Here is a 23,847-nt window from a genome sequence, read left to right as displayed (position 1 = left end):
ATTGAATACTTTTGGGGTTTTTGGCTGCTCATGAGGCACAAGTAAGAAAATTAAAGTAAAGTGAGTGTATGAATCAGTGATGAGAACTATCCTGACCCTGTCGCTGAGGCCGTCTGTACTGGCTGTCAGTCAGGATCACTGGGTGTGAGTTTCTGCTTGCCTCGGGCTAAAGCTAACCCTGACGTCGCTGGGTTCATATGTCCCTGTGATGCTGCTGAATTGTTGTTGGACAGCACATGGGTGCATTTTTGTCCGGCCTTGTGCTACCACCACAACAACAACCCCCTCTACGAACACACATTTGCCACCACTTTGTTTGGCTGACCTACATTTTAGACACGAACCCAGACGAATAAAAGAATTGTTCCACTAAAAATAAAACCCTGCGGTATTGTAATTATTTTTTTTAATACAGCAATATAATATAGTATCACTTTCTTCTCAAATACATTAAAAGCATCTGTCAAGAAAATATTCTGTGAATTCCAATTCACAATACATTCATATCTTTTAAATACAAAAAGAAAAATATATCATCAGAGGGTAAAAAAAGAAACAGAAAAGCAGCTTTAATAGCTGATATTCTCTCAAACATAATCCAGAAATCGAAAGCAAATTCCAGAAATGAGTCAATGGCTGAAGAAGTTTTAAAAGCGCAAGAGACAAAGAAAAAAGAGCAAATGTTCAAAACGTTTTTAAAGACAGCAGGATGACACTGATTACAGCTGTAAAACTGGACTGGACAGAACATGCTCACTGGACCACTTTAATCCAACAGTTGTCAAATATTTGTTGCATGGAGGGAAAAGATCCTGTAAGCACCTCAAAATTACAGTTATACAAGATAAAGATTCACATAAATAGAATATAATGGCTGCTTTGTGCAAATACACACAGTGGTCCACAGATTAGGACTTGTTCCAGTGTTGCCATAACAAAACATGGATATTTATGAGATAACAAGTTCGTACACAACAAATAAATAAGTTATCTGACTTTATAATGTCTTCAGATTTACTAAATATAGTTCTCCCAATATATATACTGACAGCAAAGTACAAAAAGGCCTGGGTGAGGGTTAATAACACCCTGTCAAACATATAGCTGGGTGCAGGTTCCTTCATAGTTAAGGGTGGTTTTATCACGTTTATCAGGGCACAAATTCAGGCATTAGGTTCACAAGGATTTATGTAATAACATTGTGGTTATTTCAGTAACAGCGTTCAAATTTTGTAAATGCATTGTCATAGCATTATGTGTTTGGTTGTGTGTGAACAAGAGTAAGAAAGTGTAGGTCCTTTTTTGAATTAGCACACACAATATTTTTCATTTTCTTCATGAGTGGATCAACTGAGACATCTGTGAGGCTAGTTAGCTTAACTGAAAAAACTGGTGGCTAATTTCAATTAAAACTTTATTTTACTCTTCTATTTATCTTTCACTTGCTTATTCTATATTTTACTCCTTCATGTTTTTATTTTTATTTACTTATTTTTCACATAGCAGAAGCTAACACATTTTAGGGAGCAAGCTACCAAAGTTAGTTAGCTGACATGAGTTTACAGACACCATGCTTCTATCTTCATAACATTATTTTCTTTAAGTTAATCTCTCTTGTTGTCATCAAAAGCACATTGGAAATAAATCAAAATGTCTAGCATTAAACTGTAAACCTTTAAGTAGCATTAGCTAGCCACCTTTCTTAGCATTTTCTAGCTAGTTAAAAGGCTTTAGCTACTGATTGTAGGTTAAAGGAAAATCTTACTCTTTATATTTAGCCTCTATGCTAAATATTTAGTTAACAATATTTTTATTTATGTATTGTAAATGTTTGACTTGTCTAATAACCTTTTAGCACAAGTTCTGTGGGTTCATAGAAGTTTTTAAATTACTTGTTTTGTCCGAAAGTTAAGTCCAAAACCCCAAAAATATTACATTTATAACGATAATAAATAAATAAAATCAAGCTGTTAAAGAGACAACCACAATGTTATTACAGAGGCATCATCAAACATGAGCCAGACTGAATTTTAAATCTAAACCATTAAAATCTTCATAGGTGCCACAGCTCATGCTCTTCTGTCAAATCCTGTGACACTGATTTATATTTCTTACATAATTACTTTGTCAACAAAATAGTCTGCAATATAGACAAACTCTAGAAATGCGCAGCAAAGAGTGAACACCGCAAACCAGCATCTCTCAAAGACAGCATCTTTAGTGTCTCACAGGAAAGTGTTCAGCAATGCAAGCTGCAGCAGTGAGAAACAGGTTGTCAGACATGATGCAGCCTGCTGAAAAATTCCGGTTTTGATTAAAAGCGCTGGCAGTCTCTGCCTCACAGTGGATATGGACTGTACAGTTAATATAACAGCATCACTCCCTTACTGTCCAGAGTGGCATCCCGCTAATATGATGCTGGAAAAAGCCCAGAATCCAATCAGGGATGTGACCATCGGGTTTTATGGTTTAGACATAGATTTTCCTGCTCACATCCTTCATGACACCAGCTCTCAGACCGCTGACCCTCAGGTTTCACAGTAGCCAGAGGATCAGAAGATGATTGGGGGGGGGGAGGGGGGCTGGTCACGGTTTGACCTCAGTGGCAGGCTCAGGAGAGGCCGGGGGGGTTACAGCTGCAGGCTGGGCTAGTGTGGAGAACCAGGAGGACATGGCCGACTTGGCGCTGGTCAACGCTCCGCCCACTGACTGACCTGAGAAAGAGAAAGAGATTTTACTTGCAAAGCAGGTGCTCTGTGACATACTCATTAAATAAAGGTCTGTTTTCTTTTCGTTGGGCTAAGTGATCATACACAACAGTGACACAGGTAACTCTCTCTTACAGAAAACGAATGCTCTTTACATTTACAGATTGATTAAAATAAAAAGAAGAACTGTCTGGTTAGCCATGTCTGATGGAAGTGTCTTTAAAAACCCTGCACACCTTTGGTCCACCCACACAGGTGATTTGACTAATTCTGGTTTATAGACCTCAGCTTAGGACTGTGTGGGCGTGTAAAGACTGCACTTAATTGATTTACCTCGCTCTGCTGTTAGCTTTGTTTCACCTTTTAGGAAGGAACAAATTACACCCTGATCAGTGGCTGTGCTTCACTTAGTTGTAGGCGTGCTGTAGAGAAATGGAGTTGAAAACACACCAACCAGTATAATATTTGGGAATCTCTGGTTTATTTGGTTTGGTTCAGCATGCTCAGGATCTGAAGAATGAAACACTCAGCAAGACGCTCATGTCTTTCATCTTACTTCCAGGGCACTACCCTGAGTAACAGCATCATCAGACTGCTTGACAGTGTCAATATCTTCCCTCCATGTCTCATATGGGTTTTAACTTAGGAACTGGTTTGTGTGCTTTCTTACCCACTGCCTTCCCCGTCTGGACCACGCTGCGACTGGTGGTCATCATGGCATTTCCGATCTTCTTCCCTCGCTCGCTGTTCTGCACCGAGCTGCAGCGGACACGGAGAGAAAACAGAGAAAACAAAAGGTTCACCAAATCAGAAATCATGCACTCCCCTCACCTTTCTGTCTCTGGTGTGACATTGTTGGAATTCTTCCTCCTTTCCAAGAAACAAACTACACAAAACTGCTGCTGCTAAATGTTGCGTCGACCTCTTAGAGGTTGGATTATGTAACAGGAGAGGCTGAGCAACAGTCACAGGTGACGCATCTAATGATCGGAGCTGACCTGAGAGTGGAAACGAGTGGCAAACGTTTCACACCGAATGGATGGCTAAATGCAGCCCCAACCCGGCTTTATCCGCACAGCAGCCTGGTGTTGTGTCCAACGCGCAACCTTTCACATGGATCCCCACTGAGCTGACATTCAGCAGGAATCTCACTCCTGCATCATCTGGGAAAACGGCCGCGTTGTTAAAAAAGACCACGGGGATACGTGTCAGCAGCTGCCCGAGCACAGACGTCTGTCACTCGAACACTCAGAGCCTTCACACCCTCTAATGAGCCAGTTATTTCATCTGAAAATAAACTCACTGTGAACTGTACTACAGTGCAGCTGCCTGAAGTAACCTGTTACCTTTGAGGATCATAGCAGTGAGCTGTCGCACTGAGTTTGCAGCTGATCTATGAGACACAATGAAAACAAAAGCCTCTGAGTTTTTCTATTTGTTTTGGCCCAGACGACGCTAGCACAATGTTACTGCTATGACCGCGAACGTCCTGCAAAAAAAACAGCAGAAAACTTCTTTGATGCTTCTTTTATGGTGACCTCATGCTGCAGCAGATGTTTTGCTGCTTTCTCTCCATAACTAATTGCTTTACTTCCAAAGTCAGACTACACAATATCATTCTTATTATGGCCCAACCCAACAGTCGTGGGAAAATGAATGTTAAGACACAATAGCTGCTGGAAATTGTATGAAGAAAAGCAGCAAATATTCTCTTTTGAGAGGCTGAAATCTGCAAATATTTTTGCATTTTTTCAATATTTTAGCTTGAAAGGAAAAAAGACAGATGCGATATTCTTAAAAAAGAACAAATTACGAAATAATAAAATAGGATTGAGTAAAAAATAATATATGAAACAAATAAGACACATGAGCAAAAACTGAATAAACTGAAAATAGTGTAGCCGAGAACAGTAAAAATACCTTACATAGACGCAAACTGTTAAGATTTGTTTTCAAATTAGAATTAAGATTCAAATAAATGACAGATTTCAGCACAATCCTCTGCACCGTACGTGAAGCAGCAGAAATCACTCAAAGACCAAGGTGAATATTGGTCCATGTTGACTGCTTTTGCAACAAAAGGAAAGAAAATTGATTCAAACACAAAGGGAAAATTGCAGATTTCATCTTGTCAGAGACAATGACGCCGTCTCCTTCCTAAATATTCTATGACAGAGCAAATACAACTGATGGAGGGAAAATAAATCTAATTTGTCAAAGCCAAGAGTCAGTGCTCATCTAAAAGAGACCTGCGCGGTGTAAAGTCTGTATATGAAACTAAAAACCAGAGAGAACGTGAGAGCTGCGTGTGTGTGCTGTCACGTCATTCCTTCACACTCACACTCACACACTCACACACACACATACACAGTGTTTATCTGACTACAGCATCAACATGACACCGCTCTGTGCAGACCGAGCCCGGTGGAGCGTGAACTGGCACCGCCACTCGCTGCCTCTGTGGCGTCTCGGAGTCAGGCGGCCGTCCTCCGAGTGGATCCACCAAACAAGCTGTGGTTGCTAGGCGCTTGTTGCTAGGATCAATAATCCAGCTCCACGGCTGCACGTCCACCAGGAATCTGTCCTCACTGTGCCAACTTCCTTTTGTCTTTCTTTTCAAAGTACGAGACCTGCTGTTGTGCATTCCCAGCAGTGCTGAGAGCCTTCGTATTTTTTTAATCACTTTGCTCAAAGCCACTATTTGTTGAATTAAATTAGACTATTCCAAGAAAAACTGGAGCTCTGTCCATGTTTGATATGCATCTTGTTTGATGCACACACTGAGGGGCACTCATTTTCAAATTCTACATATTGTGGCTTTAAGTCATTTTTTCTCAATAACAAAATATTACCATAATATATATGTAAAGTGCTGATGAGGTTACTGGTCAATGCCGATATGCTGCATTATACAGCAGTTAATTCCGACCAAGTAATTTGATTGGACGAGAGGCATTCCATGAGTGTTGGTACAACACCTTTTAACTACATGTATCACCCCGTGTCACAGGTGTTCAATTAACCGTTAATTAGCGTTACATGAACGGTCGTTATCTATCTTAGATTGTAGCAAACTTTGCAAAGATGCAAGAAAATATTCCCAGAAATAACATTTGAATTAAATGGTGTATGGTCGTCAGAAGAGGGTGAAGGGAAGGAGCCTGGATACTTCAGCGCACTCCTGAAGAGGTAACATGTAGACAAAGTAGAAAGCTAGTGTGCACGTACAGGTCAGGAAAATGTTTATGTGTTGCTTAGCAACAGTCCAGTCTTCGGTACTCAGCCAGCGGCCTTGTACCTATGACCGAATCACAGACCGTTAATATTTTCTCTTTTTTTGAATCTCATTTTTCTCCAATGCTCACATTAATGTTTTATTTATTTTATGCAATTTTAAGCATTTTTCATCCTTTATTTATAAGCTGTTTGTACTTTTTTATTATTTATTGGTTTTGCCTGTATATTTATACACAAAGAATGTCATATGGGCCTTTAACTTTAGCTTCCATTCGAGATCTCAAAACTCAAATATGTTATATCATGTTTATATACAACAAAAGACATCTAGAGTCATGTTTTAAATGCACTGTTCCGTGTGACATACTGCAGCATGGAAAAAATGTTAATAACCTTCAAGCTGCTGAAAGGAAATTTGGGTGGAATAATGGAAACAGTGTGGTAAAATGATCACATTTAAACTTTCTTCTAATACCACCCAGCTTCAGACTGGTTTCCAACAACCTCATGGTAACAGAAAGCAGTTATTTCCCCTGAGCTACATGCTCTGTTAGCTCAGAGAGGAGCCCAGCGGACACACTGACTCTCCATCTCGCTGGCTGACCCAAATAAACAGCTCCTTATGTAGAGTAGTGTGGTGCACTGACAATAAAGAAAGCTCCTCTAACAGTGTGTGTGTGCCTGCAGCCGTGCAGCTCGTCACATGACTGTTTTTTGAGAACATCTCTGCCACCGGCTGCTCTTTGTCCGACACTGATGACGAGGAAGCATGAAAAGGGTGGGCTGTGTTAGCCCCCGGTGCTTCCATAATACACATGCAACACAGCACATTCACAAGGAAGTCAAGCGTAGGGCCTAGTTTTTTTTTTTTTGTTTTGTTTTTTTACAGAGAGCATAAATAGCAGGGAGGTGGCACAAAAATGTCAGGGGCAGCAGCAGTGAGATCAAGAGCTTCACCGTCATGTGAAGTGAGAGTGACGAACTGAGCAGAGTGGATGGACTCAGCTTTCCTCTTTTACTTTCTCAACCAGCATCCTGACAAGTGGGATACATCAGAGCAGTCACCGTCTGTCCTACTAACCCCAGTTTCCCCCCCGATGTCCAATCTCAAGTTGCAAAACAGCTCCATGTTTACTGACGCAGGGAAAAACAGAGGGAGATTTCTGCTGCCCCTGACTGACGAGAGGCAACAAGGCAGCGCTTAGGGGCCAGGAAAATGTCTGATGGCTGATGGACACCAAAGAAAAAAAAAAAAAAAAAAAATCAAATGAAGGAAGAAAAATCAACAAGCAAAGCAAATTGAGTTCATCTTAGCTGTATTACAACGCTTTGCTAGAATATAATCCATTAGCACTGATACAGTATATGTTTCTTTTCCTATTTTCTGGAGGTAAACAATCGATGGATTACTGAACAGGCCCACCAGGCACAAGCCGAGGGGCCCGAAGGGGATGAGGCCCCAGGGCTTTCCCGGCTAAGTGTTACTAAAACAGACACATACAACTACAAACAGACAAAAAATTATCACAAAAATACTTAAAATGGCTACAAACACTCCTTTGTATGAGGGGTTGTGGGCTTTTTACATGTCTGTCCCCGGGGGCCCATTGTCCCATAATCCATCCATAGGAGCACCTCTGCTAACGTCATAAAAATGTACTTTGACGCACCATAAACTGCCTCTTAGTTCCTTGCAGAGCTTTGCACTTTGTCTTATTGTTGCAGTTTTTATCTTATTTAATATCTATTTGTTTTTAACCGCAGGAACATTACTTGTGTTCTGTGTGGCCTGTATGGAGCTTATATGTTAGATATTATTTTATTATTATTTAACAAAACTGTCAAATTGACTCATTTTAATGAGCATATGAAAGCTGAACCTGGTTTCTACATGTACAGTGGAAAAAAAAAAAAATTGGTGTAAGCTTTAAGAATAAATGCTCATCAGCACTTCCTTATTATTCACAGGGTATTCTTGGATTTAATAACTGCATTCGTTTTTCGTGCTGCCAAAGATTTCACCATCCCTCAGAGGAAGGATGAAGTCTGCGAGGCTCAAAGCTCCTGACAGTCAATAAACACTCGTCTCTGGTGTTCAAGGTTGCAGTGAAGACTGAGCTGTTTATCTGCCGCCGTGCCCTCGCGTCTCCGTTTAGAGAACACGTGTACAAACCTCACGCGCCCGCACACACACAAACACCTCTTCAGACCGGCTGAATCCCCTCCTGTTTTGGAGGCCTGCTCTGACACAAAGCTGAGGCAGGAAATGAGACGCGTTTAATCCTGAGAAGCTTCAATGGCCCAGTGCCAGAATTCCTGCCTGAACCCCCTGATCACCCCCCCCCCTCCCCAAAACTATATCGGGTATTATGCAGAGTTTTATAGTACAGCGAGGGGAGCGGTGAGCCAGCAGTGCCCCTTTAACCTCCTCCTGGACTGTGAAAACAACATGGAGGAGGCGGCTCTGACCTGGTCAGCACTCTTCAAATCTTCAATCATTCTGAGATGTAGTAAGTGCAGGGTTGAAATCAGGGCTGGATCACCAACTGAGCAACTACCCAAGAGCCCAGAACCCAGAGGCCCAGGCAGTTTCAGGCAGTTTGTAGAGAAGTAATTAATTTTTTAATCAGGGCGACAACCAGCGACTATTTTCACTGTCGAATAACCTTTTGATTATTTTCTTAATTAATCGTTTCCCAGAGCCCAAGCTGTCATCGTGAAATTGCTGCTTTTTTTGACTAATTGTCATATAGAGGACAAAGAAAATCAATGAACTTTTTGCCACTGTTGCTTCAAAAAGGGCTTAAATGATGAATTAATCAATCGACTAATGGATTAGTCGGCTAACTTTCACATGGAAAACATGATGCAATTGTTTTTCTAAGCTAACAGGTAGTTTTTATAGTTTTACTCTGATGGTTTTATGTTGTTACTTTTATATTTTGGTTTATTTCTCTATGTTCAGCTTCTCCCGGACATTGCTGTTATAATTTACAATGCTGTATTTTCTGTGCACTTTCTTAGTCAGTTTTTTCTTCGTTCACACCCTCTTGTTCTTTTTTATCTCAGTATTTATTCCACTTCTGATTTTAATGTGCTGCAAAACTAAACCTAACCCAGTTTAAGGTTCCTCCACAGTTTGTTTGTCTGTGTGTTTGTTTACTGACGCATCACGACAAAGTTCACGGCAGCCGTGTCACCAAACCCCTGAAGGTAAAGTGAGAGCAGCGAGTATCACAGCCAGGCAGATCTGCCCGTGTTCTCACCATAAAGCTAAGTTAGGGACGGAGACACACTCGACTCTCCCTGTGTGTGTGTGTGTGTGTGTGTGTGTGTGTGTGTGCGTGTGTGTGTGCGTGTGTGTGTGTGTGTGTGTGTGTGTGTGTGTGGTGGGGGCATTTATCCGACGTGTAACAGTAGAAGCGGCGCTCCAGCTGTGGACGGAGTCACCTTTCATCCACACTTCCTCGAATGAAACCGGAGCCGAAGCTGAAGAAGTCTCCGGCTCTGTTTTTGAGAATGAAACTTGCTCATAATTAATGAGTTTAGCTGATACGAGACCCTCGCTGCCACCACGACCACATTAAAATCAGACATCCCAGATCCAGACAAACTAAGGCTGTTCACTGCCATTCCTTATTCCATTTCCTCCAAAATAAAAGCACTTTTCCTTACTATTTGAGGGTGATAATCCATTTGGTTTATTTATGTTTTTAATTCAACTTCATTTTGTATTAGTTACCACTTGTTATCGTGTTCGACTTTTCCTTGTTGCCATGTCTGAATGACCAGCAGCAATCTTTCCTCTATCACCCAACTCTATGTTAATTTGTTTTTAGTTTCATTTTTTTTTTATAAAGGCATTAATTAAGGTGAAATTTATAGTTGACCCCCAAATAATGTGCAGTGGGTGGACGCCTCTTATTTAAATGTGTTATGCTGAGTTTTTACAGTTTTCTTTTTAAAAGGAGCAGGACACTCAACTATTGAAAGGGAGAGCTGCGGAACCTATCAAATGTCACTTCCTGAATTTACGGCATTTCATCTTGTCACCACATGAGGGCGACAACATGCAGGTTTTGGTGGGGCACTGTTTCCACTGAACTGCAGCAAAGAAGAAAAAAAAAAACAAAAAAAAAACAAATACAATGAACTTGTGTCTCAGTGTTTTATGCTGCTGAGGTGAAGTCAAAGACAGACTTCCACTTGACTGAACATTAAAGATATTGTGTATTGTCCTGTAAATAGCAGGAGATGAAAGAATACTCACTGTGAAAGCCGTAGTTTCACATCAGCAACACTGTACTGCCCCTGGAACGGGTGTCTGCAACACAAAGGAAAATGCAGGGATCACTTATATATATGTAGATTTGTATCTAAATGAACACTGCACTCAAACATCACTGCACATACAGTGTGTAGTTCCCAAAACTGGCAAGCACCAAGAAAGTGTATTTAATATCTGGATTCATAATTTACTTATTGTTGAGTAGATAGTTCCTGATTTAAATCAATACATAGCCAATTTTTTCGCTTGTTTTTAGACTTAATTTAACATTTAAGGTTAAAATTTAATTTACTTTCTTAAAAGGCAAAAAACGGATTTTCAAAGTAAAATATGTTCTTTTTTTTCCCAAAGTGCCTGGCACATTTTTCCTTCCTGTCCACGTACCCTGGGGTGATGGCGGTCATGGCGGGGTGCTTGTTGCTGTACCACACCCGATAGTTGTGGCTGATCTTCCAGGCTGCGATGAAAGGAGCGCCGTAATCAGCCAGCAGCCGCTCATTATCTGCACAGTGACAAGACAAACAAGAGACAAGCGAAGGAGTCAGCGAACGCCATTAAGCAGCATAACTGGATTTACTGTCATTTTCTCTACAAAGTAATTATGTGTGATGATCGCAGTGGGTACACATGACGCAGTGATTACAGCTCCAATCATAATTAGTGATGCCTCTGAACACGACGTGCTCAAAATACAACTAGTATTAGTACTCAGTCCGACATGAATGGAAAACACAATTAAAGCTCTTTTAACCTTTTTAATGTTTCCTGGAAATAAAAGTTAAAACCAATTTGACAGTGAAGAAACAAAGCCAGAAAAACAGAGTGTAACTTTACATCCGCAGAGAAATAAACATGCACAGGAAACTTATAGACTTCCAGAAATGTATGCACATTATGCTGCCTGTTTCATTTCAGGACATTCAGCATTATGTACTCACTACCTTCAGCTCATTTGTGTTTCTGGAAATCAGCTTAGACATAGTGAATATTTTTAGTTAGTTATTTTTAACCAATTATTGCAACAATAATATCCACATTAGTTTGGCGGCGTGAAACGAAGCTGAGCACGCCTCACAAAGCTGTTCCCCGAGCTTGATATATTTTAAATTCACTTTACAAATTGAAGCTACACTGACAGGACAAAGGCTGCAGAGGTGGAGGCTGTAAAACTGTTGAAAACAGGCAGTGGTGTAGCAGCAACGATGTAGACAGAATAAATGTCATAAGATTATATGAGCCGCCTAACGTTAGAGATAGTGTAGGATATGAATATATACTGTATGATTGGATGATATATAGATTAATATGAACTATATTGATTTAAAAATGACTTTAATACCTCCCTCAGGTTCAATTATCATAATATTGTACTACAGTTGCAAGCAGGGTAAATAATATATAAGACGACAATTACATTTTTATCGTAGTGGAATGAATGGAAATCAATTGGCAGTTTGAAAATGATACAGTATCGATCTAAAAACATACACACGCTTTGGAAAATCTGCTCCAAGCAGCTGAAGTAAAAAAAAAAAAAAGAGACTTTATTTTACAGGTTCGTTATTTCCTAAGAATTTCTTTAGTTTCCTGGAAAAACTGTGGAGATTTGTTCTAATTACAGGAAAAACAGACACAGTTCCGAGACTGATTTTTTAGTTGTGCTGAGTCTATTGTCGTAAGTGTCAAAAGAGAGGGAAAAAGACACAATCAATAAAGGTGAGGGACCCACCTTGCTGTAGTGCAGAGGACAGTAATGAGTGGAGGTAGAGGGTGAACTGGGCTCTGATCCACTCGTCTCCGCCCTCCCAGCCCGTCCCGTCCAAGAAGACGTCATCGCGGTTCTCCGTCACGTGTTTGACGAGGTAGTCGGCGAAACGCAGGTCTGCCGTCGTCAAACTCAGGATCTTCCGGAGCTCGGGGTCCTGGATCTGGATACGAGCTTCTTCCACCTACAACGCCGGAAAACGTACAGTATTTACTTTCAGGAACCTTTAAAGAAGGTTAAATTAAAAGTAAATAAAGCAGTTTATACTCAGTTTATATATTATTACCTCAACAATAGCATCACTGAGGTGCCTCTGCTGGCGGAAGAGGATGTTGGTTGCCCCGGCAACAAAGCCTCGCACCGTCACGTCTGATAGAAGGTGATGCTGCTGCAGGGCCATGTAGGGCAGACACAGGTAACCCTGGCAACAACAACAGGCAAAGGTCAGGTGCTTATCTCCACCCCGCTGCCTGGACCGATGTGGGGTAGGATTTCAGTGGAAGGACACACCCAACACACACACAAGCTCTCCGAGGGTTATATCTGAACTAATATCCTCTTTGGACCAAAACACACACAGGTTTTTATTTGATGAGTGGGAGGCGTTGGCTGTGACCTTGTCTTTATTGGTTATTTATTAACTAATATTGATCACGAACAGATTTTCTCCAAAACTCAATGAGGAAACATGACTTCAGAGTTTCAATCCAAAATGGATTCTCTCACATTTATTTATATCATTTATTTAGAAACTAACCCTTCCCTGTTTTATATCATATGTTAATTCTAGATTTTGGAGTTTTCCACTGTTGGTCTGACAAAAAAAGGAAAACTGAAGATACCATTTTGCGTTCTGGCAACAATGTTTTGGATTGCTATGTATAAAATCTGAGACATAATGAAAATAATAAGTAGTCAATCAGCAGTTGTAGTTACCTTAGTGAAGATGGGGAGCGGCAGCCCGTACTGGTCCTCCTCCAGACCAGACAACAGGCCCTGGGTGACCCCTCCCTGACCGCCGGCCGCCTGCGGCTGCACAGTGATGGGCGTTCCTGGTTTGGAGTCGAAGGCGTCCGGTAGCTGCTCCAACCCCGTCTCTTTCCCCTCGCTTGCCTCTTTAGCGCCACCTTCTTCTAACACGCTGGGGTCCAGGGTCTCCCAGTCGCTCTCGGAGGAGTCTGGAGAGGTACGTGATGGGGGTTTGAGGAGGTGATTGTCCCCCTCTGTGCTGTTCCCAGAGGACAGGGACTCTGCAGCGGGCTGGACGGTCTCCTCCACCTCCAGCTCCAGGGTGGTGTTGGCGATGTCGGTGACGGACACAGACACGAACTCCTCGGCTCCGGAGATGCTCTCCACCAGGCTCAGGTCCTCCGACACGCTGCTCTTGGGTCTGTAGTGTGACGAGTCCACCAGGCCGTGCTCGATCATACCTGCACAAATCAGATACATGAAATGATTTCCTGATTTTCCATTTGAGCACCCCTTTAAAATCTTTGGATTACTCATTTTCTACTTTTTGCTGTAAACACATCATAGATGTATTATCATCTTTTAAGGTTATAAGGCCACAAAAGGTGGAGGTGTGCATTGCTGAGATACAGCGGCTCCAGATCTCCACAGGGATTTTAAGCCTAATATGACTTTCTCAGGCTCCTCTGCTTCTATTATTAATTTGCTGGTGGATTAATAATTTGAATTTTGCTGCAGGTCTTTGAAGCGATTCCTCTCTCACATGGATTCATACTTATTATGTTAAGATATTTTCAAGACTGCATTTCATGTCTCTCTTCCCCTCAGTTTTTATATCATCTGCACAGGTGGATTTAAATAAACTAACCCTGTGCACCACCCTTTCCTAATGTGTCATGCAGGAGGAGCGAAGCTGTCAGACACGTTTTTCTTTTACTTACCTGGAAACAGTGATAAAACTGTCATCAGAGCTCCTACTAGTCTGTTGACAGGAGAAACATAGAACAGGACCTGCAAACATGAGTCAGAAAAAAAAAACAGACACATACAGAGTCACATTTCAAAAGTACTGAATAACTACAGAACAAGTTGGACAAGTTGGGTTTATTCGCACCTTCTTCTCCAGCAGGATAAGCTTGAAGAGGATGAGAACCTGCGAAGGTAAGAAGACGTTTCCGGATTACTGATGGCGTACAAACAGAGAATATTACACTCTTTTTAAAATGATCTTCACAGCCATCATCTTCTACCTTGTGTCGAAAATGCAGTATTAAATCCCTCGGTGATAACCCTGAGGAGAGGGAACAAACATGGGCATCAATACGTGTGGAATTCACCCTCAGAGAAAAATGCATGAACATTTTTGTGCAGTTAGCAGCGGTCACGCAGTCGAAAAGCCTGACGCGAAACAAACAACAACAAATATGGTCGGTTTGAAGAATTTCTACATCTCTGAAAATATAAAACAAAGCAAAACTGTGTGTTTTTGGCTCGTTTTTTGACTGGAAAACTGCACAATTAAAGAGTCTAGTATTTATAGAGCTATAGATATAATAAGGATGATTTAAATCTTTAGCAATGACACATAGTTGCAAATTTTGAGCTTTTTTCTTATACTTTATTGAACTAAAATCGCTGAAAAGGAGCAAAATAAAAATCAAAAGCTTGAATTTGTGTCACACATGGGCACATTGGGCAGGTTGTGATGTGTAACTGTGCGCCTGAAAAGTTTAAGTGCAGCGTTGCAGACGTGTGAAATTTGAAGTTTTACCTAAATAAACCTGCGATCCCTCCAGAGCCGAGCCCCTCAGAGAGCCGTTCATGTGGTCGTAGAGTTCCTGCAGGGTCGCAGCAGGAGACGGGAGGTGAGCGGAGGTGACGACAGGGATGTCGAACAGCAACAACCAAACGTGCACAAAAGTCTCACCTTCAGAATAGAGATCTGCGAGAAGTCTTTCTCCTCAAAGTATGCGTGTGTGATGAGTTGCAGTTTCGCTTGAAGCAGACCGTAGAGAGGCTGCGGATCAAAACAAACAGTCAGCAGCAGGCCGTGTGTGTGAGTCAGTTACAGTATGAGCCACAAAAACCTAAGGCAGGCTAATGCCTCATCACAGGAAAAGCAACACTCGATCATGAGTCCAAACAGCATGTGCTTCTTGATCCCTGTTTAACGACTAAAGACTTAGGAATAAAACGTGATAATATCCTTATAATTAAAGGATATCTAATGTCTCATCCAGCATTCATGTTGAATCTACTTTATACTTCATACCGTTAAATGAAATTTACTTCAGGGACTCGACATGCAGATTCTTCACCTCAAATGAGAAGAGACAGTTACCATAGAGCCTCGCTGGATTCATTTCTGAAAACTAGATGTGAGGATGGCTGGAAATGAAAAGCCTTCTCTCTGCCCTTTCCCCCATCACAGTGAGGTCACGACAGTATTTCAGGGCCCAGTTACTTGAACCTTGATTTGATTAGCTCCAGCTCGTAAAGCTACTGAGCCTGAAATCAAATCTTTTTTCTATTACGTTGCGAGATAACAGCGTCGTCCTCTGACTGACTCACCACTCGGCTGAGGACGCAGACGCTCTTCTGAACCGTCTCCCTGGTGACGTCAGCCTGCCGGACCTTCAAGGCCTGAAGAGGGATTAAAACAATTTTTTTTTAAATATTAATATATATATTAAACCACAAGCCAAACATGATGAGGACGCTGTGTGAGTAATTGCTCTGCAGATGACCTCCTCACAAACTCATTCGTCATTTTATTTCCTCTGAATGCTTCAAATCAAAACTCCCATCATAAACACAAACGAAGAAGAGAACAATGATGTGCATAATGATAAACAAAGCACATGGCCAAAAGTATGTGGACACCCAAACTTTGCACCCTTTTGTGAAAGGGGAACATTTCACTCCAAAACCACTGCATTACTTTTCTCCTACTTTTTGATTCTTTGCATATATTTTGATGCTAATATCTGAATATGTCTTCTGCTACTGGTGTCTACATACTTTTGGCCACACAATATGTATATACTACGACAGAGAACAAAATCAAGGCTTCCAGAATTAAAAGGAAATGTATTCGGACTGACCTTTGCTTCTATCTGGCGATAACACGAGACTCCGTACACACACTTCATGTCTGCAGTGAGCGGCGGCAGGTGAAAATACACCGTGTCTGCAAAACAGGAAGATCTGTCATTTTAAAGGTCCCAAATTTTACACTTTTTTTTTTAATAATCATTAGTAGATGTATTTGTGGTTTTAAGTACCAAAAACCTTCTCAGTGTAGTTTTACATCTCCTCACTCAGGATTCTCTCTGGAGCACTAGCAACAATAGATCAGTAAGCCAATCAGAAGAGAGGAGACTCTGAGCCTCTGTTCTGATTGGCTGACTGTTTTCTGAGTGATCGATTAAAAATATAGCTGATTTCAGATAAACACTCAGAGAAAACAAATCCTGTAAGATTGAATGGTGGGTCCAGGCGGGCGGGGCTTGAGGCATAGCTGAGAGCGGAGCCTGCCATGTTATGACATCACAAAGTTACAGAAGTCCTGACGGCTCGTTTTAAGGCACAGTTTCTGAATACAGGCTGTGTGCATTTCTCTGTGGACTGAGTGCTTTGATACTTTCACAGTAATAAAATACAACCTAGCTTTATTATCAAATAAGACATGGAAATCTCACTTTGTACAATACGGGACCTTTAATATAGAGTGTCATACAATCTTTCATAAGGACTGTCCATCAGAATCTGCAGAAACACGTGTCAACCAAAAGGGAAAATCAGCAAACACGTCACGTGTGAGTGCAGTTTAGGAGCTCACACCGTTCCCACGCTGCAGAGAGCTTCAGCTCCTATATTAGTACATGCACCTGACAGTAAGATATGCAAAGTTCAGAGAGAGAGAGGGGGGGGGGTGGTTATGTAAGAGTGTGGGTACAAAGCAGAGAGAATTAAAATCGGCCACATAAGTGCTGAGCAGAGATGTTTAAATGATCATATTGCAGCACAGCAGGGTTTCAACACTGTGGCCAAACTGGATAAACATGCGACCTGAAGAAAACATGTCCCAGCTGCTCATCGGCGGCTGGTGTTCTGCATGTTGAAGTCTATTAGCTACAACTCGCACAACACGACTGTAGAGCGTTTTCCAAAGCACATCATACAGTTTTAAATGCATTTCCAACTTTCCAAACAGCCACTCATTTCAGTTCATTTTAATACACATTAAAAATTGACTTGCAGCCACTTTACTCGCTTGAAGGTGACGTCATGCTGCTTTAAACATGCACTAATTTCAGAGCAAGATCCAATTATGGTGCATTCAAAGACACTCCTGACATATGAGATCCCGATCTTTTTTGCAGCAATAAATGAGGAAATTCATATTGTCCTTTTAATCACATCTAACTTCGCTTATTGTTTGTCCAAAGACGGAGCGCTTGAATAAAATGCTGTTCTGGTGAATGACACTCAAATATTGTTTATTAGAGCTTTCCAAATGACAAAAACAAAAACAGGAAACAATAAAAATAAATAGTCACTGTGATGGATTACCTACGTTAAGCATTGTTTCCAGTCTGTGAAAACATGCAAATAAATACAAACTGATGCTTAACTGCATGTGGAAGTAAAGGAACTCATCTGAAACCTTATATGCTTTGATTGGGTGGATGGTCAGCGATAATGTTAAGTATTTCATGGTTGTTTAAGTTCATGAATCCAAGTAAGATCATTATCAATAATTAAAGTTTCTAGTAGTAAAATGAAACACACTGCAACAGTGAAGGAAACGGCACGACTATGACCCTTTATTCCACCAGAGGACGAGACAAAGAGCAGTTTAAAACGCGGTTAAGATCTGCTCTGATGAGTCGCCATCAGGGTCGAAAAGGTTGGACTGTGGACATCAGAGATTAACCAGTCGAGGCAGCAACGGGGCATCTGGACCGAGGCCACAGCTGCGGCACATGGACCAAACCAGCACGAGCCAAAAAGACAGCAACACAACTCTCTGCTCCAGATTCACATTCTGCACCAATAGTCACTGGAAGCTGCTGCTGAGGTGCATACATGTCTGCAGAGGGTCCTGCTGAACTGAACTGAGACAGAAACAGAGACATATAATTCTGTGAAACCCTCAACAGAGCTGCTTTAGTGTCGACAGCGGAGTGAGTCTGTATACTGTATTTACAGAGCAACCAACACCCAGTCACATCCTCAGGGACTGTAGTTTTCGTGAGCTGCAGTGCAGAGGGTGTCGGTCACATCACAGCTGACAGTCTGATGTTGCAGCAGCACAAACACAAGCAGTAGATTAAAGAAATACACAGCAGGGATCAGCTCAGATTCACCTCGATTTTTTTTAGAAATGTAAAACAGAAACTGTGAGAGAGTCGGATCATGAGCTGTAGGACATGGAAATTTGTGATGCATTTTGCTTTATTCGGGCTGATATACACTGACCATAGGTCTGCAACGAATGATTATTCTTGTTACCGGTTATCCTGCTAATTATTTTCATTTTTAATCGATTAATCATCATCAGAAAACAACGTTCTGGAGTCAAATATCACACCTTAAAATGTCGTACTTTGTCCAAACAACACTCTAAAACCTCGAAATATGAAATTTACAGTAATGTAAGAGAAGAAAAACAACTAATTCTCACTTTCAAGAGCCTTGAACCTGCAAATGTTTTCCTTTTCTGTCGATGGTCTAATGGTTGCAGTTCTAAAGGGAATGTGCTTTAATTAATAGGTGGATCCAGTAGTGGCAGATCACAGCAGTCTATGGGATAGCACATATAAAATATGCATAGCACGTGCATGATGATGACAGTCTCGCAAGTGGTCAAATATTTTTAGTCGTGATGCATCTGTGCAGAGAAGAAAATATTATAATTGTGAATTATGCAAAAAAAAAAAAGATCTGAAACCCGCAAGGGACTAAAAATAAGATGAATAAACCTGCAACCATGCTGGATGCAAAACTTTTAAACTGCTCTCCTTCCTCCAAAGTAAAAGCGCAAGAGAGAGAAAAAAAAAGGCTGGATGATTTTTTCATCCGGGAAGTTTCTGCGTATTCATGCAGCATGAAAAACGACATTTTTCCCTCCTTAGTCAGAGCCACACAAACACTGAGCTGACTGACAGAAAAACTGCTGCTGACCATGAGCAGGAACTGAGAAACTCCTCTGTCCTGTATCATCAGATCAAAAACCACTTGGTGCTGATCGCTGTAGTTTTGAATCTAGATGTGAACTTTGCCTCTTTTCCTCCTGACTGCCTTCGCGGGGCAGCACGAACAGCAGCAGTGAACCACAGGTTGGTCACATGACAGCAGCCACAACACACAGGACAGTTCAGCTCACTGTCACCAACACCGAGTCCTGGTCTCCCTTTACAGCCTGGATACTATCTCTGGTTTCCTAAGTGACACCTGCTTTTACAAAATCAGCACTAAGAAACTTTAACTCATCATACTCAGCAATTACACAATGACAGATTCCCCAAATAAAACATAAAATCTTGGTTGTCAAGGTTGTAATTTCCACAGAGATGGACATCCTATTTTCATCTTATCTTAGTCGCCTTCAATGATTATTCACAGCAACGAGCTTTACAGAAAATGCTGCAGGGAGTGATTGTGGGTTTCTTTTTCCCTGGGTTTAGCCTCCCGGGCTGCCGTACCTTACTGGTGGAGGTGTGCAGGTGGATTTCCAGGCAATGTGAGGAAAAAAACAACCCAAAATGACTGAACTCCTAGGATAATCAACATGAAATGATTTTTGTGCCTAAAACTGCACGAAAACACAAAAGTAAAAGTGCTTCAGTAGCTCCAGCGATCAGGTCGAAGCTCTGGGATTTATGAAGATGTGGTTTTACACTGAAACTTACTGCAGGAACAAACACCAGTTTGAAGGTCAGACAGCTCACACTGTTTCTGTGTGAACAATAAACCCGAAACCTTGTCAGTACAGAGAGCGAGACTTGTCACAACCCCTAACACTTTGTCAGCTACTGCCGGTTACAAGCTAACAACAACAACAACAACAACAACAACAACAACATAAACAAATAAAAGATGCTAACTTCGCTAACCATTATGATACGTCTGCTAGATGCCGATTTTGGTCACAACAGACTCCTCATCTGAGTCTGGGTCTGACTGAGGCGCGAACATGTGGCTATTCGTACTGATACACACTGCTCTTTCACCGGTCGGCACAAGCAGTGGTGGTGGGCGGAGCACAAAGCCTGATCCTCAATGAGGAAGTAAGCGTGGATGTAGATTTTTATCCACTTTTTATGCGGGAAAACCATGTTTAACAATCTATTAGAGTATTCTGGTATAGTTTAAAACATATCTGGAGAGGAACTTGAACATTAATCAGTAACTTTTGAATCATTTTCACAATTCAGCGATTCAGTTTTTGGTCCAAAGAATGTCTGCAATTAGCAAAAAAATGACCAGAAGCCGGAGGTGAGATATTCAGTCAAACATTACAAAACCATGGCACAATAACAGCCTTTACATGCCACTACATACACTGCAGGGGAGACGTACCTTCCTGGTAGTTGTGCGCTCCGTCGGGCAGAGCAAGGAAAGGGAGGTACTTCCACTCCTCAGGCAGCAGGTTACTGTCGTGACCCTCGTCTGGCATCAGCGGAGGGTAAGAGAATTCAACCTGAGGGCCGAGGAGAGAAAGCACGGTCAGATTTACCACCATGCAGCGCCGGAGTAGGTGACATGTTCCTTTAACTCGCTCTCAGCTCTCAAACGTCTCATTAACTCACGTACAGATATTTCATGGGATAAGTGGTCAACAAACAAACAGAACCAGGAGATACCCTGCACCCCTCAGTTCTTTACTCCAGCAACATTTGGAGTTTGTAGTCCGCCTTCAGAAGAGTAATAGTCAGTTACAACCAGCGCTGCGTGATCATGTAGCCTAAACAAAGCTAATTTATTTGTTTTATTCAGTTTAGAGGAGAGAAGTTAAATGATTAACCGAGCATCAAAACTTTAAATCAATTAAGTCAAGCAACAACATCAAATATTATTTTGGTTCCAGCTTCTCAGATGTGATGATATGTCAGTGTAAACTAAATATATTCAAGTTTTGGATTTCACCTCAAGTTCTGGGAAACTGTGATTGTGACACTTTATAAATCACATGAAATGATAAAAAGGAGATTAATCGATACTGAAAAAAGGTCAGTGGCTGCAGGTTTAATTCAATCACAAGCAGTGGAGAACATAAACATTTTCAACCTGCATCACTTCCAGTGTTTGGTCCTCAATAACTGCCGCTACGCTGCTAGCAGACTATCTTTTCTCATCTTTACTATCTCTATTGTTTATACTGATCTCTACAAAAAATTCACACCACCATTGTAGCCCAGCCTTCTGCCAGTGGTGACAGTTAAGAGCCTCCTACAAGATTAACCTGAAACCTGCTGGTCCTGAACGCCACACACACACATACACCCAGCAACAATGATTCACTCTTTATGGATAAACTGCTGCAGAGTGCGCTCCCTCAGGGCGAGCTGCCACTCCTTTCTCTGGAGAAGTGATGCTCTGAACAGAAACACCTCCACATCTCTTTAATAAGCCTCCTGATGAAGAAACAGATGGGTGGCAGGTCAAAATAGATGGAGACAGAGGGATTACAGGAGCCCAATCATCTGATACCCAGCAGGAGATCGCTGACCCTCCCCCCCCCACACACACACACACACACACACACACACACACACACACACACACACACACACACACACACACACACACACACACACACACACACACACACACACACACACACACACACACACACTCTCAGATAACCTCCATTAACAGCAACAGGCTCATTACCCAAAACAAAGGAGTCTGCTGTGTCGCAGCTTCAGTCTAGTCTTGCAGCTTTATCTTTCAACTCAACCAAGCAGCTGCTTCTGACGCCACAGAGTGGAGTGAAACGGGCCACAGAAAGACCGTCCTCTCATCTTTTAGCAGCAGAGACAGATGGAGAGCAGCAGCAACAACCACGCGGCACAGTGTTTGGGTTTATGGCTGCCAGCTCAGCCTGTAAATGTAATGAATTTTGAAGAAGAAGAAGAAGAGGAGGAGGTGGTAATTAGAGGATGCATTAGAGCCACTTATGTTGCTGCCTCATGTTCACTCTCACTGATTAGCAGGTGTCAGTGACGCTGTCATGCAGGAGGCCAGAGGTCAGGCATGTCAGTGAGTGGTGTGAGTTAAACATTCATCGCCGCAAAACTGGTTTACAAGGACAGGAATGCCAAAGCCAACATTTGAGCTTTCTTACATTTAGTTAATAAGAAACTAAACCTTTGTTTTGATAATCAATTAATCATTTTAGTCATTTTTCAAGCGAAACGGCCAAAACATTCCCTGATTTTCTCCTTTATTTATGTCATAAATGACTGAATAAAGTGAACATCTGATGCTGAATTTAACATCTCATTGAGCTGTGGGAAATTTTAACAGGCTTAGGTTTTATAGACAAAACAATTCATCGATTAATCGAGAAAATGATTGCCAGATTAATTAATAATGACAGAGATTAAAACTGCAATCGATTGGTAGATTAGTCAATTCTGATAATTAACTAACCATTTTAGTTTTTCTTCTAAACAAAAAAGCCAAAAAAAAATGCTGGTTAAAGCTTCTCAAATGGGAAGATTTGTTCCTTTTCTTTCACATAAATGACAGTAAACGGAATATGTTTGGTGGTTACAAATACAGGAAGATGTTTGAATACAGAACAGCCTTGTTGCAGCTTATTACAGGTATTGAACTGTTCTTCTCAGAAAACTGAACTGTGACATAGAGCTCCTTTGATAATTGATTAATTGTTCATTAATCTTTGATTAGTTTAGACACTTTTTAAAATCAAAAATGTCAAACATTTGCTGGTTCCTGCTTCATATAAGTCTCTGCATCTTTAGTAATATCTAAAAAACAAGTTAATGCCCAACACAAACTCTCAGGATCCAGTCTTCTCTTTGTTGACATCCATGCACTAAATCAAACAGCTCGATTTGAAACGCAGATTAACATCAGGGAGGAAAATCTACTGCATCCAGGACCAGTTCAGGACAAGCTGCAGCCTGTAATGAAAACGCTGCTCTTGCTGTTGAATACACTGGACTAGAAAGATGTCTAAGTTGGCAGCAGAGCCCATGTTACATAACCCAGAGAGCAGAGCCAGAGCAAACAGCTGATTTAACTTCAATGCATGTCAGGCAGGGGACAATTATCACCATCCCTGCAGGCTTATGAGAGCTATAATTAAAATAAAGACACTCATTAAGCCGCAGTGTAATCATCCTTCTGTTTGATGCAGGATACAGAGACATGGTGGAACTGTGCCTTTATATGCAGTTAGCTGCGTTAGCATGGAGCAGGGTTCATGTACCTGACAGCCCTTTTTATGGTGAAATCCAACCACCACGATGTGTAGCACCGGCCCTTTCGCGTCGTCTCTGCCGTGGGACTCCATGCCCGCCTCCCCCTGGATGTTTAGTCAGGACTGGGATGTTCTGAAATCGGGGGTCGGATGTAAAAACGGTCAACACAGTAGATTCTTTTAAACTCCTGAATCGGTAAACAGACCGGGGCACAACTCAGTCGCAGAGGAGATGGTTTTCTGTTCCGCTTCGTCTTTCAAAGAGGACGGACAGGACAGACAGAGTGAGATGATTCACTACAGCGCACTTCCTGTTTTTTGCCTATCTTAATTCATAGAGTTAACGTAATAGTTTGTGCAAACAAGGAATAACACACAATACCAATGACAGTGTCTAGGGAGGTACACATGGACATACAGC

The 23,847-nt window shown here is 41.6% G+C and overlaps 1 protein-coding gene across 1 annotated transcript; it reads right to left on the bottom strand.

The window, feature by feature from the left end:
• Positions 1 to 389: 389 nt before the first annotated feature.
• On the bottom strand, positions 390 to 23,698 carry avl9 (AVL9 homolog (S. cerevisiase)). Its single transcript, XM_056364732.1, has 16 exons — positions 23,436 to 23,698; positions 20,555 to 20,675; positions 16,072 to 16,157; positions 15,539 to 15,610; positions 14,895 to 14,984; positions 14,739 to 14,805; positions 14,218 to 14,258; positions 14,082 to 14,120; positions 13,909 to 13,978; positions 12,935 to 13,428; positions 12,285 to 12,419; positions 11,963 to 12,182; positions 10,618 to 10,735; positions 10,216 to 10,269; positions 3,379 to 3,467; positions 390 to 2,714 (listed from the first exon to the last, which is right to left on the bottom strand). Exons 1-16 carry the CDS (start codon positions 23,517 to 23,519, stop codon positions 2,587 to 2,589), a joined length of 1,908 nt encoding a protein of 635 aa, XP_056220707.1. The 5' UTR covers positions 23,520 to 23,698; the 3' UTR covers positions 390 to 2,586.
• Positions 23,699 to 23,847: the final 149 nt, after the last annotated feature.

Source organism: Seriola aureovittata, chromosome 20 (assembly GCF_021018895.1).
Source record: "Seriola aureovittata isolate HTS-2021-v1 ecotype China chromosome 20, ASM2101889v1, whole genome shotgun sequence".
Taxonomy (NCBI): domain Eukaryota; kingdom Metazoa; phylum Chordata; class Actinopteri; order Carangiformes; family Carangidae; genus Seriola; species Seriola aureovittata.
Note: the sequence above shows the minus strand (reverse complement) of the source record. Positions and strands in the feature narration are given on the sequence as shown.

Coding starts and splice junctions, on each gene's coding strand:
- avl9 (XM_056364732.1), bottom strand. CDS start 23,519: ATGGAGTCCCACGGCAGAGACGACGCGAAAGGGCCGGTGCTACACATC. Junction 14,806..14,894: donor CGCAGATCTCTATTCTGAAG/GTGAGACTTTTG, acceptor GCGACCCTGCAG/GAACTCTACGACCACATGAA. Junction 12,183..12,284: donor TCAGTGATGCTATTGTTGAG/GTAATAATATAT, acceptor CCGGCGTTGTAG/GTGGAAGAAGCTCGTATCCA.